This window comes from Panthera leo, chromosome Y (assembly GCF_018350215.1).
Source record: "Panthera leo isolate Ple1 chromosome Y, P.leo_Ple1_pat1.1, whole genome shotgun sequence".
In the NCBI taxonomy this organism is placed as follows: Eukaryota; Metazoa; Chordata; class Mammalia; order Carnivora; family Felidae; genus Panthera; species Panthera leo.
Window position 1 is genome coordinate 4,427,180 of NC_056697.1, and position 16,857 is coordinate 4,444,036.

Here is a 16,857-nt window from a genome sequence, read left to right on the forward strand (position 1 = left end):
AGTAAATAAATAAACCTAAAATTTTTTTTTAAAAAAATCAGAGCGGCCAGATGCAGGACAGGTGAACAGACAGGTTAACATGGCCGGCTTCACCACCAGCCACGTGTGGGCCTGGATTCTTGAGATGCCATCGTTCCTGGACTTGTACGTTTTCCTGTTTCTTCGCAGAGGCAGAACTACAAAGCACAAGCACCACTATATTTCGAAGCACTTAGAAAAGCGTCTCAAAAGCTTTTTGTGTCCCTTGTATTGCCTGTGTCTTGACTCCTAAGATCTCATGTATTTCCATGGACGCGTGGGAGGAAAGAGCCCAGCGTGTAAACACCTAGGCATTTTATGAATACTCATACTATAACTTATCTACCTATTGAAACCCAGAAATAAATCTCTGAAATCTGCCTGAAGTGACTCTATTAATCATAACTCGAAGAACGTAAAAGCATCGAAAGATGTATGCTGAAACTAAACAAAACCAGAAACGCAAAGCTCAGATCCTGCTCAAATAAAAGCAGGAAGAATGTTTTTTATTCAAATACACAAACGCCTCCGTGTGGTTTCTACCTGTCCCACCCAGCTCACCGAAAGTTTCACTCCACCGACCTTTACCTCTTTCTTCTTTTAAGTCCTTCTGGGTTCCTTGAGCCCCGACCTACCCCTTCCCACCCTGCGCTGACTCATTTATACTGCACCGTAAACTCACTCACACCCACCTGTAAAACGTGAATTGTGTTACTTGCACTTAGCTGTGTGCAGGAAGGAGGGCTGGGGCACCAGAGACCTTTGAACCTGTTCTACTGTGCTCTCTTTCTCTCCCACGAAATTCACATGGACATGTGTGTGGGTATGTGTGTTTCAGTGCATGTGAATTCACGTAGCGATTTTTTGTGGCACAGCACAAGAGGTGGGATCTCCAGAACATGCTCCCATGACTTCAAGGAAGCTTCCGGGCAGCAGTAATATCCTTCTCTCACCTGTGGGGACAGGACCAGGACTGCACTTGGCCGTGACGGGGTGGGGTTGGAGGACAGGCACCTGCTCGGGGTGCCGTGGCAAACAGGGAGCATCTATCTGATGAACAACGTGCTAAATTAGGGGAGATGTGGATGTGTCCCTGCCCAGGACGAAAAGGAACAAAGGGACCAAAGAGTGTCCAAGCTGGACGACAGCGGGTGACCCAGCCCGGTCCTTGTCACCGAGAAGGTATCAGAGCCACGGGAAGTTCACATGTAAGCTGAAGGTCAAACGGGCATACACGTGACAGAATTTAGGAAGAGTCCCAGCCTCCATAATCCAACGTTCTTTCCACTTTACAAGCTGAAGCCTAAAATGTATCTGAATTCCATCTGCGGAAGAGGAGATGAGCTTAATTAAACTATAGCCTGAAGGGTTTAATTTAGAAAGAATGACATTTCCAACTATCTGGGAGGTGAGGCATTTTGGGGGCTGACCGCCCAGAGGGGGAGATGTGTAAGCTGAGCAGCACCCTGTCGGGGGACATCTGTGCGTGTCTTCACCCAGCCTGGTCACCGGAACCAGCGGGGGCGTCACAAGGCCCTTGCCCTTTATTCTTTCAAAGAGAAGCATCATATAACCAAGACTGGCCGTTTTGTAAAGAACGAGTTGGGCAGAACAGACTCTCTGTGTGTCTGACGTCTCCTCACCAGCTCAGGTCAGCGGAGCCAGGAAAAGGGTGGCAATGGCCCCAGAGGGACGGGACCTCCTCACTTGCTGGGCGGGGTCAGTCTTCAACTCTGCACCTGTGCTCCCTCAGGACACAAGTGTCCAGACCAGCTGGAGATGTCGTCTGGTGACTAAAGCTGTCCGTTCGGCAATTACCAGTGTCCCTTTGAGGCTGCACGCTGCTCTGGAACTAGCGAAATTCCCACATGTGACTACGTCGTCTCTGGGGAACAGAGTGTCTCCTTTTGTTGGTGAACCAAAATCTGATACCAAGTCACTTCAGGTTCACTTCGAAGACTCTCAGAGACAATCCGGGATCATCTGTGTGTGCATTTTAAGTACTCCCATGGGCGTGTCCATGGTCATTCACCATTTAAAAGCCAGGCATGATCTGAATCTAATCCCTAAAGGCAATGTTCCGCTAAACCGCTATTTTCATGCTGAAACTTCCACTGTATGACTTTTTGTAGATTTTATTCTGTAAGCTAATTTTGTAACATCAAGCTCAGTTCTTACATCGTGAGACACTGAAACTTGAAGAAGGCCTTAAACTTTATTTGTGATGGGTTCTCAGTCAGCGGGGCTCCCAGCTAAGGTTTGCTTTATTTGTCTCCATGTTCTTTGTCAGACAGTGAATTAATATAAATAAGTACCACAGTATTGTGATGATGGATATGTATACACTTCGTTAGATGTTTACTTAAATAATAAACCTCTACATAATATTAAAATGATGGAAGTTCGCATGTATTTTGTTATTAATTAGTACTTTTGTTTATATTATTTGTCTGTCCATCCATCTGCCTATCTTTCATCCAACCATGCATTCTTTACTATCTTATATCCATCCTTCCATCCATCATCTGTCTATCAACTATCTATCCATCATCCATCTATCTACTTATCTATCTATCTATCTATCTATCTATCTATCATCTATCCATCTGTCCACCCATGCACCTACCCATCTATCTTGTCTGTCTATCTATCTATCTACCTATCATCTTATCCATCCATCCATCCCTATATCTATCAACCATCCATCATCCATCAGCTGTCTATCCATCATCTATCCATCATCCATCTATCTACTTAACTACCTATCCTATCTATCTATCTATCTATCTATCTATCATCTATCCATCTGTCCACCCATGCACCTACCCATCTATCTTGTCTGTCTGTCTATCTGTCTACCTATCGTCTATCCATCCATCCCTATATCAACCATCCATCATCCATCAGCTGTCTATCCATCATCTATCCATCATCCATCTATCTACTTAACTACCTATCATGTCTATCAATCATCCATCCCTCTCTCTCTCCCTCTTTCCCTCTCTCTCTTGCTCTCTCTCTCTCTATCTACCTACCTATCCGAACAGCCATAACCCTCCCTGTAGGTGAAGCAGATTCTAGCTCTGGTGTGGTCCCTAGGAAACAGTGTCTGACTCAGATACATCTCACAAGTTCTTTGACAAATACCTTGCATACTGCAGAGCTACTGTCTTCTTCAATTAATTTTGGTCTGGAAATCAAAGAACAAAACCAGTACTCGCATAAACATATCCGTAGCCAAATCCTCTAGAGTCGTAAGGTACGTACATGAATGGACACCACCACTACATGGATTCCTTCACCTTCTGAGAAACCTTTAAAGAAATGTAGGCTGTAATAACGTGGTGGTCACAGGTACGTGTGGGAGGCTTCCTGAGAAATTCTCTCTCCTCTTATTCAGGAAAAGTACGTTGTAAGGCGCTCAGGGTCCGTTTTAGAACATACGCATACAAATTAACTGTTGAGCAAAGGACTCTGAAATAGCTCAGAAACCTTTGTCTGATCTTCTTTTAATAACACAGATTCTGTGTCCACCAAATTTGTCAGGGACCACTAAAAAGTCCAGCAAAGCTCTCAAAGGGAGTTTTAAGGTTGATAAAAGAAGTCTTAGTAGTTTCTAGATGGTCAACAGAATCCTCTTTTTCCTTTTCCTACTTTATGCATACGAATAAATGTGAAAAATCGCTCCGGTATTACTCGCCCCTTTGCACGATACTCAGGATACACAGGGGTCATCTGGGCCATTGTTGGTTTCACACGTTAAAAGCTAACCTCTTTGGACATCAGCCTCCTGAAGACGATGCATCGACATAACGAGTATGCCTAAACATGTTGTACGTGGGCTTGGCTGACCTCCACCAAATTCATGGTGAACACTAATTCCCAGTTCATGACTGTGTTTGGAGACAGGGGGCTTAGGGGCGTTTTAACGTTAAATGGGCCTTGGGGGCCCTAATCCGACGGGATTGGTGTCCTCATAAGAAGAGGAAGAGAGATTGCTCTGCTCCCCACTCCCACGCTCCGAGGAAAAGGCACGTGAGGACGAAGAATCCTGGAGAATTCTCAGAGAAGCTTCTTAGAGAAGCAGGAAACCAAGTGTGGTTCTGTGATTACGCCTACAACTGTCGACCCCGTTAGCTCCCTGATCTTGAACTCCCAGCCGCCAGAACTGGAAGAGACCACAAATGCCGCTGCTCAAGCCGCCCAGTGTGTGGGGTTTGCTCGGGCAGCCCAAGCCGGCTGTCACAACACAGAGGAAGTACGTTGTGTTTCATTAGAAAGGAGAGTGAGTGAAAAGGTAAGGAGCCCTGGGACGCCCACCCTCCCTCCCCTGCCAGCTCAGGCATGGGCTCTGCCGAGCGTCCAGCACAAAAGGAGCCACAGGGCCGCACGGTTAGGTCACCAGAGAGGTGACCTGTCCTGTCCTTCCCTGTTCTTTAGAGAAGAGAATGCAAACATCGTCTCAATGCTGGCATACGGAGTAGGCAGTGCTGGGCACAGCCCAGAGGATGCCGTGGAGAAGGCGTCCCAGCCCCAAAGTCGGGTGGGGAACAGAGGGGTTCTGGCTCCATACGGGTCAGGAGAAACTCTCCGGAGTATAAAAAGCAAGCCCCACCTCTCCAAGGCTCTTCCTGGGGTCTGCAAATGGCACATGGGGGAGTATTTCTTGCTAAGATTCCGAGGGGACCCAAATCCTGTTGATAGCCGTAGGCGTAATGACAGAACCACACGTGGGTGTTCTGCTTCTCTAAGACCGGGCAGAGGACACTCAGCACCTGACACAGGCCTCCCGCCTGTGCCCGAGGCATTTGTAGGAGAACCCCTGGACCTTCCACGGGGTTTACCTTGCAGGTTTTGACCTTTTCAGCTTCTGAAGCAGTCTCTCCCCTGTAGTAACAGGTGGCAGTTAGGAGCTCAGACTCTCGCTCAGCCACGCGTCGCCCAGACTGAACTAGCAGTCGAATGCGCTAGAACCAGTCCTGTGAGTGCGACACCAGCCTTCTCCTGACCAGCAGCACCTCAGGACCTGGGGGCGAGCACTAGTGGGTCAGCAACAGGACCCTGGAGGAATGAGGTATCTGAACCCTTAGACAACCATCGGGAACCAGCAGAGAAGGAGCCGTGGGAGAAAGCCCAAGACCAAGGGGCTCAGAGTTGCTGTATTCCTGATGCCAATGTGATTTTGACACATCCTTTTCAAAATTTTTTTTTAACGTTTATTTATTTTTGAGAGAGAAAGAGAAAAAGAGACGGAGAGACAGAGCACAGGCAGGGAGGGGCAGAGAGAGAGGGAGACACAGAATCCGAAGCAGGCTCCAGGCTCCGAGCCGTGAGCACAGAGCCCGAAGCGGGCCTCGAACTCACAGACCGTGAAATCACGACCTGAGCTGAAGTCAGACGCTTAACCGACTGAGCCACCCAGGCGACCCCTAACACACACGCATAGTCCCATCTGCATTGTATAAGCGGGAAAACTGAAATGAAGCATAGACACGGCGGAGGGCAGGATGGCCCCCAAAGATGTCCATGCCTAACTGACGGGAACCTGGGACTGTGGTCCCTCAAATGGCAAAGGGGCTCTGCAGACAGGATTCAGGTTCTGGACCTGAAGATAGGGCGGGTGTCCTGGGTGGAATGGGTGGGACTGATCTAACCAGGTGTTCCCTAAAAAGCAGGACACTTTCTCTGGCTGGAGTCACAGTGATGCTGCGGACGCAGAGATTTCAAGTGTCGGGGGTTGGATGCAGCCTCCTTGCAGGCTCTGACATGTGGGAGCCACCTGCAAGGACCAGATAAGGCCTGCAGGAGGTAAGGGCAGGGCCCCGTGGACAGGCAGCAGGGGAAAGGAGACCACGGTCCTGCCCTGAGGGGAAAAGGATTCTGTGTGCTCCCTGATGAGCGTGGGGCCACATCCTTCCTGGCTCCATATCTGAGTCCTGGGAGGGGGTGCCGAGCTACGCCGTGTCCAGAGTTGTGAGCAATGACCCCAAAGACTACAGGCGACTAGTCCTAGGTCAAGCCTCACAAGTCACAGGGAAGGCTTTGCAAGTATACTTAGCTATGCGAAGACATCTTCACCTAATCAGATAAATCACATATTCCTCCCCCAAGTATCAAGGAACACTATGTGCTAATTAGGTGACAGCTGACACAAAGGAACCTGGCGAGAAATTCCCATCCCAATGGGCAATCTGGTTTATTTGGGCAACATTCACCGCCACCTTCCTTGTGCCCTCACCTGGGGGATGATGCTCTGCTGTCGAAAACAAGGAAGGATTGTACATTCAACCCACTGATGGACAAGATACGTGATGGGGCTGCAGAAGTCCAGAAGCAGGAGAGTGTTCCAGAATAACTAGTCCAAGGCCCCCTGCACCCCCCAGCACTGGGATCCTCTCATGGATAGTTTGCACAAAGCTGTTGCCACGTCTGGACTTAAACGGGTTGACAGTTGTCCTTGTTGGCCTGGGATGGACTTCCCAGGGCACAGGGATTCAGAGGTAAAAACTGCCACAGCCCTCAGCCACTCAAGATGACCTACTCCCCTAGGTTTAAACACACAAAGTGATGGGGACACATCCTAGTTTGCACAGCCTTAAAAGAAAAAAAAACGGGTGCCTGGGGGGCTCAGTCAGTTAAGTGTCTGACTTTAGCTCAGGTCATGATCTCACAGTTTGTGAGTTCGAGCCCCATACAGCTCAGAGCCTGCAGCCTGCTTTGGATTCTGTGTCTTACTCTCACTGTCTCTCCCCTGCTCGCACTCTGTCTCTAGGTCTCAAAAATAAACATTAACGGGCGCCTGGGTGGCTCAGTCGGTTAAGCGTCCGACTTCAGCTCAGGTCATGATCTCACCGTCAGTGAGTTCGAGCCCCGCGTCGGGCTCTGTGCTGACAGCTCGGAGCCTGGAGCCTGTTTCAGATTCTGTGTCTCCCTCTCTCTCTGCCCCTCCCCTGCTCACGCTCTGTCTCTCTCTGTCTCAAAAATAAATAAACGTTACAAAAAAATTAAAAAAAAATAAACATTAAAAAAAAACAAACAACAAAAAATCACCGTTGAATTTGTTAAAGGCCATCCTTGGAAACTGTTAGGGACTACTCACTCACTATTTATTTAACCCAGATTGTGACGAATCTAGTGTTTCTCAACCATGTCGTTTATCATCGCTCCCTAAGGAGCCTCGCAGACATTTCCCCCTCCATGACGTGCTGACGCAGAGAAGGCGAACATGGAATCCAGCAGGGACCAGAGAGGGACAGAGTGGCCAGGCTGACCGGTTTCCCCTTCATGCCGCAGTGGGGGAGGCGTGTGGGACAGGACAGGGAGTCAGAGCACTATCACAGTAGTGAGAAACACTGGAAAGGCGGAAGCAGGGGTTTAGGGAGGAATCTGTAGGACCGTGATGTGCCCTCCCCGTCCACACTGCTGCTCATGACTAGAAGTGACTACTGCCCTCCCCGTCCACACTGCTGCTGACGTCTGGTAGGAATTATTTCTCTGCACAACTGCTTAGTTCGTTTTTCAGAAATGCCAGATACAATGCCGTCCTTTCAAACATCTGATCTCGTGTCCAACTTTCCCTAGGAGCGAGGTGGCTTTATGCAGACAGGTTAGCCTCCACATGGTGTTATGGCTGGCTAATGAGAGCTATCATTCTCGGAAATTGCTGATACGTGAAGATCCCACAGCCTCACGCGCAATCACACACAGAACGGAGGGACCCGCTAGGCAGCTGTGGTGGCACAACCACGTGATAGGTCTCAATTGGGAAGGAGCCCCTCCAGTAATGTCGCAAATCACGGCAACAAAAGTCTCTCCGGGCATACCACTTTGCGGTTTATGCTGGGTTTGACATATGCGTCTGTGTGCGTGAATCTAAACACCGAGAAAAAAATCAGCTGCTTAGCGACGTGTTTCCCGGGAGTGACCTGCCAACAACACTGCACGGAAACATCACACGTACACGGAGCGCGGAGCTCCTCCTGCGTGCACGGTCTCTGTAATTGCGAGGGACAATGGTGCTGCCACGACTTTTGTTTATTCAGTTCAGCCGATCGGACGGTGCCAGGCCAACACCAAGAGCAATTACTAACTATAGTTGACTCTGAAACGGAGACGAACACCTAGTCACTACTCGATCACGGCAGACGTGTGCGTGGGACGCAACGTGGTATTCGCCGTCCAGGGAGATTACATCTCTCTGTCGTCCCATTAACCACACTGAATACCAGGTGATTAGGGTTGTGAATCCTGCGTGGTGCTGTGAGAGAAGTATTCTACACCCGTTTGGTAACGACAACTGCAAAAATCTACGAATGGCTGCCTCACTCAGTCCAAAGTGAAGACAGAAACGTGCTCCTGTTTTTATTGAGAGGCGCTCCCACTGGGGGCGATGCCGCAGAAGGTCTGGAAAGAGGAGCGGGGCATGTTGAGGTCCTTAGCATTGAGGACGTCACGGATGGGATGTCTGGACTCTATCTGCAGGACAGTGGAGCCATGTGGGTGGAAAGGGACTGGGGAGACGTGGGAGGGAAACAGTAGGTCCCATAAGCAGACGTGCTGGTGGGCTGCAGGGTAGGCAGACCTGAAGGTGAGACAGAGAAGGCAAACATGTGGCTACGTGGGATCACACTGCCTGATGTGGTGGTGTCAGAAGGCCATCCCAGGGTGGTGGCCCGGGATGAAGACAGGATGAGGTCCGGGATGAAGGAGGGACGTGACAACCAGACACAGGACTATTCCCAAGTGAGGAGACCACAGGAGCTCAGCAAGCAGAGGGCAGGGAGTGTGGCCAGCGAGATGCTGAGCATTCAGCGGAGGGAGGGAGGAAGTGAATGTCAACGGCGGCAGGAAGATGCTTTTTCTGAATTCTCCTTATCTTTCTAAAAGCACAGGCTCCCTAAACAATTCGATCCTCATCCACGGCCCCCCTGGGAGTTTTACAACCAGGGAAAGTTGACTCTTGCTGCTGAAGAGAAGTGAGCACAGGTCAGGACCTGGATAAGAAATCGCCTAAACATTATGACATTGCCACAAAGCTATCACATCTTCTCCCCGTTCCAAGGGCCCATTTATTTTTCCCGAGACTCATTTGTTCTCCTGAAAGTGTCCCTCTGTCTCCCTCGAACCCCTATTAAGATGGTATATAAGCCCTAGATTTTAGCTGCCTCCTTGAATCACATTTTTCTCTGAACTGCTGCCTCCATATGTGAATAAAAATCTGTCTTGTCTCTTACTAATGTCTCTTGTCAGTTTAATTTACAGGCACCCCGCACAGAACCTAAGGGAGTATAGGAAATGTGTTTCCTCCCCAACAGTGGAATTTGGAAAAGCAAGCAAGCTCCTCCATGGAAACTCAGTAGGAGCACCAAGCACACATAGGTTCAGTGCAACAGAAGAAATAAAAGGACAGTAGCTGTGAAGGTAATATTCGAGATAGTTGAGATTTTTTTTTTTTTTTTTTGAATGAAATAAGGGAGGGCCTGGTAAACCATGTTGCAGGAGGCATTAAATGATACCGACACCATTGTATGTGTGCTGAGTGGTTGTGGGTGACAGGAGGCGGCAGTGGTCTTGAGGCCAGGCCAGGGATGTTGGAGGCGGGCAGGTCCAGAAGACCCCTGGAGGTGGCCGACGATGCCACAGAGACTCTCCTCACCCCCAGAAGGGGCTCCAGCACGGCTATGCCTCTCCCAGAGGGGCCGGGAGTGGAGACTAACTAAGGAACATCCTATCACCCAAAAGACAGAGCGCGTGGCAGAGCTCAACTGGCCACCGAATCAATTTTAAATTTGATGCCAAAAGCATACGCTTGCTTCCCATCGTTTCGGGAGGTAAGTAAGTTTTTCAGGCAGCAACATCCTGACAGCCCACGCCTGTCTGAAGACTTTGGGGATGAAGACCACATACAGTAAAACAAGAGAGAGAGAGAAAGAGAGAGAGAGAGATTCTTACCATTTAGGTGTATGAACGCTTAATGTGCACAACCTTCTCGAAAACAAAACAAAATTAAAAAGGAATAAAAAAGGGGCACCTGGCTGGCTCAGTTGGTTAAACACCCAACTTCGGCTCAGGTCATGATCTTGCGATCTGTGGGTTCGGGCCCCGTGTCAGGCTCTGTGCTGACAACTCAGAGCCTGCAGCCTGCAGTGTGTATCAGATTCTGTGTCTCCCTCTCTCTCCCTGCCCTTGCACTGCTCATGCTCTCTCGCTCTCAAAAATAAAATAAAACATTTTTAAAAGTTTTTAAAAAGAATTTAAAAAAAAACCCTGAAATTCAGCTTTTAACATAAACAAGACAACTAAAACATGCAAAGTACTGACTGGTCTGCTTCTTGGAATCGATCTTAGGATTCACGTGAAATAAATGTCAAGCCCAGAAGTGACGTGTAAATGATGCCGTTGTTTTTATTTTGCCCCGCAGACGTGCATCTTGGCGGCTAGGGCTAGAAAGTCGAATGGAGAGCTCACACACGAAGAGGGCCTGGGGGCGACTCCCAGCTTGTCCCTCAACCTGCCTGGTGGTGTGGAGCCTGCAGATGGTCGAGCGCTGTGGACACCGGGGCAAATGACCTCACCGCACAGGGTCTCTGAGAGTACCCAGCACACACCCGATGAGTACTCATTAGAGTGTTGAGGATGGGACACAGGGACTTTTTGGGGAAGGCACCACCTTTGCTAATTTTTAGCACAAAAGAATAACTCATACATAACTCAGAAATAATCGTTTGAGAACTTGTGTAACGTCACATCTGCTAGGCATTTTCTCCTAGTAAAACGGTAACTAACGCTTTAACCTAATTTCCTCCTTTTACGCTGCTTGCTTTTCATTCCTTTCTATTCCTACTACTGTAGCTAATTATTTTGATGATACCCACAGCATAAAACGTTCCCTACTGCAACCGTGAATCTCTCTGGGGACTTAACAGTCATATGAAATGCCCCTGAACTTGGCAGGCTCACTAGACTTCTGCACCCACATTGCATCAAAGAGAAAGGAGCCGGACGCGTTCTAAGAACCTTCTCATATTTCAATAACCCTCTTTGCAAGTGCTTCCTGCACGAGAAGAAAAAGCCAAGTACAGCGTCTCCTCAACCAGGAGACTGATCAAATCTTGCTTTCATTTTACCATACGCACAACACCTGACGAAAAACCCGGAAAGCCTTGACTATATATATTTGCCTAAGAAACAGGACCAGAAAGGTTTCGTTTCCGCAAGACAAAGCCATGCATAAACAAGTGTGGATTAGTAACCAGGGTGATGCCTAGAACACTTTATGAAATAAATTACTGTAAAGACAGGCAAGTGCTCATTTTCCTTTGACAAGTTTAAAATCAATATTGTCGACGGGAAGGACATGGGGACGCACGGACAACACGGGAGCTGTGGGGCTGAGTGTTCAGTCGCAGCTGGGTGTTCCCTCTGCAAGTGGCCTCACGCAAAGGGGTATGTGAGGGCCAGCGAGTGTCTTCTTATAAACTGGGTCCGCACACACGTGAAAACACGCAGATAGCGTGTTTCCACTGACACCATGCCTGGCGGAAAAAGGACAGCTCTCCTGGGAAGAAAGGTAGTATCTTCTTCCTGCAGCTGCCTTGGCCATACAGGCAGCTCCCATGAGGGCACACGGCCTGTGCAGACTCTCTTGGCTCCTACGATCTACTCCAAACGGCTTTTTGAGGACGGCTTCACAATGTGAAGGCAGAGAAACCTTCAGGGAGTGAGGGAAGGTTCTCAGGAAGATTGCATTTCCGTGCAATCTTGTTGTAGGAGGACGCCACGCATTCAGGTACCTGGACGCCCGGATACAAGAAGCACATGCAAAAGGTCCACCCTGGACCTGTCCCGCGGCCCTGGAATGGGGCTCAGGGGCGGGGCGCTCGTGGGTTCGTCCCTTGTCATACAACTGCTGTTGAGTTAGCTTCACGGATGAGACTGAAATCAGCCCAGATCCGTGTATCCTTGCGAATACGGTACCCAAATCGCTCAGTGGTCCTGTATGTCTGTGATGTTACAAAAAACCTGTTTGGTCTCGTTCCCTGGCTCCTGGCACAGAGCTCCCCAAACGTTTGGAATTTCTTGAGCATCTGGGGCATCTTTTGTTTTCGTAATAAGCCCGTTTCAACCACACCGGGGTTTCTGCTGATCAGGTAACTACCTGGGTCCTTAGATGTGCCTGGGATGAGGGCAGGCTTCCAGAAAGACCAAGGTGCAGTTGGAGGAAAGAGAGCTTTTAGACCTGGCCCCAACCGCCAGGGGCAAGGATTTAATCACCAATGGCCAATGATTTAACCAATGATACCTAAGGCATGAAACCCATAGCAAGTCCCCTAAAACATGGGGTTCTTAGAGCTTCTGAGTTGAGGACCAGTCTGAGGTGCTGAGACAGGTGCCACTGGAGAGGGCGCACAGTCAGCTCTGAGGCCACCCCCTCTCCCTGTCGTTCTGGAATCTGCAAGGGTGCACAGTCAGCCCTGAGCCCTTTTTTCCCTGTTATTCTGGAATCTGCAAGGGCGCACAGTCAGACCTGAGCCCGCCCCCTCCCAGACCCTCTCCCGGTCGTTCTGGAATCTGCAAGGGTGCAGTCAGACCTGAGCCTGCCCCCTCTCAGACCCTCTCCCTGTCGTTCTGGAATCTGCAAGGGCGCACAGACCTGAGCCCGCCCCCTCCCAGACCCTCTCCCGGTCGTTCTGGAATCTGCAAGGGCGCACAGTCAGCCCTGAGCCCTCCTCCTCTCAGACCCTCTCCCGGTCGTTCTGGAATCTGCAAGGGCGCACAGTCAGACCTGAGCCCGCCCCCTCCCAGACCCTCTCCCGGTCGTTCTGGAATCTGCAAGGGTGCAGTCAGACCTGAGCCTGCCCCCTCTCAGACCCTCTCCCTCTCGTTCTGGAATCTGCAAGGGCGCACCGTCAGACCTGAGCCCGCCCCCTCCCAGACCCTCTCCCGGTCGTTCTGGAATCTGCAAGGACGCACAGTCAAGCCCTGAGCCCTCCTCCTCTCAGACCCCTCTCCCTGTGGTTCTGGAATCTGCAAGGGCGCACAGTCAGACCTGAGCCCGCCCCCTCTCAAGAGCATCTCCCTCTTCCTCTGGAATCCCCACGGGGGCTAAGCTGTCCATCCTAACAGTAACAGTGCAGGGAGAAGTGAAGCAAAGCTGAACAAACACAACCCACTGGTTCTGAAGTCGGTTCTGATCTTCAAACCCTTTGCTCCGTCTGCACTGTGCACCCCGCGTACCAAAGCGGTCCACACAGGGTGGAGACAGGGCACTGGAGCCCACACTCCACCAGGGCCCCCTTCCCGTAGAGAAAGAGAAGCCTGGAAACTCTGACAAAACCAAAGGTCACTATGAGCACAAACTCTGCAGTAACAAAACATCCCTTGAGAAGCATGTGGGGAGAACGGCGAGTTTTGAGGATTCACATTTGCCTTGCAATCAGCATGTGCCTTGAAGTCCGCTCGCTGCAAATACGGACGTGGTCGGGCCACATCGTCACAGGGCCCCTTGGCTGCACGGTGCCCGTCTGCAGCGTTACGGCGAACGTAAGCGCTCAAAGACAGCGTGCGCGAGTCCCAGACCACTGGCCTGGTGACGCGGGGGGAGACGCTCCCCCACAACGTGCCGTGCTCTTCCCGCGCCCCTCTGCCCCGGCCCCTCCCCCGCCCTTGTCTCCGAGCACAAGGGCATCCCGGGTGGCCGCCCGACAGTGACCACAAGGCGCCAGAGTAGCGGCCAGAGCCCGCCCGGGCGACCCCCGTTTCTCCCCTCTGCGGGGCTTACCTGGTGGGTGGGCGGAGCAGGGGAAAACCTCTTGGCACAGACTAGAAATATGTCGGGATGTGGCTTCCCGTTGTTCACTTCGGGGTCATCCCCCAACACGATGTGGTCAAACAAGCCGAAGAAGGCCTGGTGTCTGCAGGTCTTCATGTCAAACGATGCGCGGCTGGAGCTGGTGGCCACGGCCAGGGGCACGCCGTGCCGGCGCAGATGGCGAATCAGTCTCTCCACCCCTGGGGAGGAGGGCGGAAAGCCGTGAGAGAGGTGGGGGGCACCGGGGCCAGAAGGCGCCCTGCGGGACCCTGGGCTAGCTCCGCGACCTCGAGTCCCCGCCGCCTCTTCTCGGGAGGGAGCTCACGTGACACCGACTGGACGGACGGGGCGGGTGCTTAGAGGCCCTGGGCACACCTCCTCAAAACAAAACTCCAGCACGGTTCAGGGCTTCCCGATAGCATTTCCCAGAGTAACACAGGCAATTTTAGCGGAAACAAACTCTGCTTCCGCTTTTGTGGAAACGTGGAAAGCAGGCGGGGTGAGCCCAGGGAGGTGTCCCTGCTTGGCGGCCCAGGTTCCGTTCCCTCTCCTTTCCTTTCGCGATGAATAGGCAATGATTGCGCTGCTCGCGCGTTCTGCCCAAAGCCCCTATTCCACTGAAAGCAATTCAATCTCTCCTCACACTGCTGGGGAGGGGAGAGCAGGAAGGGCCTTGGAGCACAGGTCCCGCGCATAGGCGGGAGCCGGTGGGAAGCTGCAGCAGCAGCCAGTGAGAAGCAGCGCAGACACCAGACTGTGCTTAATGTAGCTGAGCAAGACCAGCAGCGCGGCACGTGAAAGCACGATTCGCCACGCTAACTGCGAGGAGTACGGGGGTCGCGGAGGGAGATGCCGCCGCGCACAGACATGGGACGCGGAGGGAGACGCAACTGCGCACAGACACGTGAGGGGTTGCGGGGGCAGATGTCTCTGCGCACAAACACGTGGCGGGGGTCGCGGAGGGAGATGTCGCTGCGCACAGACACGGGGCAGGGGACGCGGAGGGAGGGGCCACTGCGCACAGACACGGGGGACGCATATGGCGATGCCGCAGGGCACAAACACGTGGCGGGGGTCGCGGAGGGAGATGTCGCTGCGCACAGACACGGGGCAGGGGACGCGGAGGGAGGGGCCACTGCGCACAGACACGGGGGACGCATATGGCGATGCCGCAGGGCACAAACACGTGGCGGGGGTCGCGGAGGGAGATGTCGCTGCGCACAGACACGGGGCAGGGGACGCGGAGGGAGGGGCCACTGCGCACAGACACGGGGGACGCATATGGCGATGCCGCAGGGCACAAACACGTGGCGGGGGTCGCGGAGGGAGATGTCGCTGCGCACAGACACGGGGCAGGGGACGCGGAGGGAGATGCAGCTGCACACAGCCACGGGGGACGCATATGGCGATGCCGCAGGGCACAAACACGTGGCGGGGGTCGCGGAGGGAGATGTCGCTGCGCACAGACACGGGGCAGGGGACGCGGAGGGAGATGCAGCTGCACACAGTCACGGGGGACACATATGGCGATGCCGCAGGGCACAGACACGTGGCAAGGGTCACGGAGGGAGATGTCGCTGCACACAGACACGGGGCGGGGGTCGTGGACGGAGATGCTACTGCGCACACAGGGCAGGGGTCGCGGAGGGAGATGCCGCTGCGCATAGACACGGGGGACGCATACGGTGATTCCGCAGGGCACAGACACGTGGCAGGAGTCGTGGAGGGAGATGCCCCTGTGCACAGCCACGGGGAACGCATATGGCGATGCCACAGGGCACAAACACGTGGCAGGGGTCGCAGAGGGAGATGTCGCTGCGCACAGACACGGGGCAGGGGACGCGGAGGGAGATGCCACTGCGCACAGACACGGGGGACGCATATGGCGATGCCGCAGGGCACAAACACGTGGCGGGGGTCGCGGAGGGAGATGTCGCTGCGCACAGACACGGGGCAGGGGACGCGGAGGGAGATGCAGCTGCACACAGCCACGGGGGACACATATGGCGATGCCGCAGGGCACAAACACGTGGCGGGGGTCGCGGAGGGAGATGTCGCTGCGCACAGACACGGGGCAGGGGACGCGGAGGGAGATGCAGCTGCACACAGTCACGGGGGACACATATGGCGATGCCGCAGGGCACAGACACATGGCAAGGGTCACGGAGGGAGATGTCGCTGCACACAGACACGGGGCGGGGGTCGTGGACGGAGATGCTACTGCGCACACAGGGCAGGGGACGCGGAGGGAGATGTCGCTGCGCACAGACACGGGACGGGGACGCGTAGGGTGATACCACTGGACACAGACATGGGGAAGGGAACGAGCACGGTAACACCGCTGTGCACACATACAGGGAACATGTAGGGCCATATCGCCGTGCACACAGCCAGTGGACAAAGGGCGCGTCTCAGAAACCTGTCAACCACAACAGTACCTTTCCGCCTTAAACCCATTTTGATTATGACAGTAACATCTAAATCCACACACAGCACTAATCACTCATAATGATTGTTATTTCATTGTATTTTACCTTAATGTTTGTTTATTTTGAGAGAGAGCGCAAGTAGGGGAGGGGCAGAGAGACAGGGAGAGAGAGAGAGAGAGTCCCAGGCAGGCTCCGTGTCGTCAGTGCAGAGTCCGACATGGAGCTTGAACCCACAACCCAGGAGATCATGACCTGGGCCAAAATCAAGAGCCGGACACTTAACCCAAGGAGCCACCCGAGCACCCCTAATATAATATTTTTAAATTGTGTAATCATTACTATTTCGGTAACTGCATGAGGCCATGTTCCTACTTTCTTAGTCGCAACAGAAAAGATGGATGCGGTTATTTTGTTCAAACACCTAAAGCTGTTCACAAAAGCAACAAATACTGTCAAGTGCCTGACCCTTAAGAGAAACAGTTCTGAGATGTTCAAAGGAAGGTGTGGGTCTTAACTCTGTGCGAGGACAATGTTAAAACTTTTTGAAAAAGAAAGCAAAATCCAGCACTCCACTGGATGTGACATTCATAATGTCTGACA

At 52.3% G+C, this 16,857-nt stretch overlaps 1 protein-coding gene across 2 annotated transcripts in view; it reads right to left on the reverse strand.

Moving 5' to 3' along the window:
- The window catches only part of LOC122212619 (pseudouridine 5'-phosphatase), a 174,004-nt gene that overhangs the window by 93,182 nt on the left and 63,965 nt on the right, over nt 1-16,857 (reverse strand). For both annotated transcript variants that reach the window (XR_006199228.1, XM_042926534.1), the window contains exon 3: nt 13,799-14,028. Coding sequence is in view for 1 of the 2 variants with exons in the window: in XM_042926534.1 (XP_042782468.1) it covers nt 13,799-14,028 (230 nt within the window). In the remaining variant the exon portion in view is untranslated. The remainder of the gene's footprint in view (nt 1-13,798; nt 14,029-16,857) is intronic.